General features: G+C 43.7%; 1 protein-coding gene across 1 annotated transcript in view; it reads left to right on the top strand.

Annotated features, from left to right (window-relative positions):
• Positions 1-1,837, top strand: part of TEX14 (testis expressed 14) — a 72,332-nt gene that overhangs the window by 45,362 nt on the left and 25,133 nt on the right. The window contains exon 21 of the mRNA XM_008571276.1: positions 497-536. Within this exon, the coding sequence (XP_008569498.1) occupies positions 497-536 (40 nt within the window). The remainder of the gene's footprint in view (positions 1-496; positions 537-1,837) is intronic.

Here is a 1,837-nt window from a genome sequence, read left to right as displayed (position 1 = left end):
TCAGCCAGTGAGCAGGAACCGGTCTGCATGTGGGATCCGAACCCTCAGGGAGGAGCGCCGCCGCGCTTCCCAAGCGGCGCACTATAGCAGTGCGCCACCGGGCCGGCCCAGAACCATTGTTCTGACTTCTCACCTCATATTGGGAGTTTTGCAGGCTCGACCATTTTTTCAACCTTCTTTGGCTCTTCCAATAAAGCTAACAAGAACCAAAACATCTTTGTTGGAAATTTGGGGTGAGCAGAGGATAGTGTTATAAAGAGTGGAAAAGTCACCAAATTCTTCCTCACAATGAAAGGTAGGGGAAGGCTTGTTGAGAGGAATATATAGTGCAAATAAATACTTATGTCTACGGAGCAAGTTCGTTCTTTTTCTATGGGATGCAGAGATCTTATGAAGATTTTCAAAGTTTAAGAACCTCAAAAAATGCTCTCTGGACCTTTTGAGGATATGTTTGCCTCCAATGAACCTCCCTTCTTTGCTCTTCATTCTTTTGTAGACCTCAAGTCCCATAGAAGAGGACTTTGAAGGAATGCAAGGTGCGTTTGCCCAACCTCAAGACTCTGGTAATAAGCCCTTAGAGCAGATTCCTTTGAGAATCACTTGTTTTCACTTTCTGTTGAATCGCAAGTGTTTAGAGCTGCATCATCCAAGCCTTTCATTTTGCAGATGAGAAAACTGAGGCTCAATGGTTTTCCCTCATTAGAATGAATCCCCTACTCCTAACCAGCCTCATCACATCTACACATTGTGCTATTTATACCTCTCCTTGCATTTTTATACCATACGTTGTACTAGTTGCTTCTTTTTTTCCCCTCTAGTCTTTCACTAGATTTCAGGTTCCATAGTAGGTACACAGTTATCTTGGCTGAGCTTACATGAGGGATTTGCCCAAGCCACACAGTTAGTTATTGGTACAACAAAAACTAGAACTAAGTTTCCATGTCTTTCTCTATTCCAGAAGGCAAGAGTTTCACCATCATTTTCTTTTGCTTGCTTAGCATCTTAGCAAAGAGTTAATAACAGTCAACAGTGCAGATTCAACTTAATATCCACCCCTTGGGAGACCTTGTGTCTATATAACTTAGCAGGGGCTTTCCATTACACAAGAAGTTAATCTTGGATCAGCATCCAGGGGTGTGGCATAAGATGAGATATAAGTGAATTGTTGGTTCTGTTACAGACATTTATAAAATTATATACTTTTGTGTTTTTAAGGTATGCAACCATCTATTTTAAAACCAGAGTCACCCACCTACCAAGCTTTGTAGCTGTCCACAGTCATATGTCAGCACTGCATGCAGACAGGATGGGGTTCTGAACTTACTCCCTTCCTTCCACTACACACTCCAGCTTCTAGCTCTAACATGATTCAGGCTCCTGCCAGAGTTGGGAGGATTTTAAGAAGCTGTAAGCTTTTAGGTAAACAATTGAATTCTGAGCATAACAGATATTAAAAGTCCCCAGGGTTTTGGGTCACGCACCTCTTCCTGCAGAGTATCTGCCTGTGATTACTTTCTGTGGGCCTGGCCTGTACAAGGCCAATTTACTTGTATTTGGAGGAGGTTTGAGTGGGATGGAGAAGTTGTAGGGCAGACAGGTCAGAATACCAGGGTCAGTTCTATACAAACACCTGAAGTACGTGAAGTACTACTCTGTTCCCTTCTTTCAGCCCTTTTATGCTCTTTTCCACTTAGGGCTCTGATACATATCCCCTTTCACACCAGGGGACATGACAGAAATACAATCGGATGCATGCTGGGTGCCAACCCCTTTCTGCCACTGAATTTTTCTGCATGACCTTGGGCAAGTCACATTACCCCAGCCCCCCCCCCCCCCA

This window comes from Galeopterus variegatus, unplaced genomic scaffold (genome assembly GCF_000696425.1).
Source record: "Galeopterus variegatus unplaced genomic scaffold, G_variegatus-3.0.2 Scaffold673, whole genome shotgun sequence".
In the NCBI taxonomy this organism is placed as follows: domain Eukaryota; kingdom Metazoa; phylum Chordata; class Mammalia; order Dermoptera; family Cynocephalidae; genus Galeopterus; species Galeopterus variegatus.
This window is presented reverse-complemented; position numbering and strand designations above follow the sequence as displayed.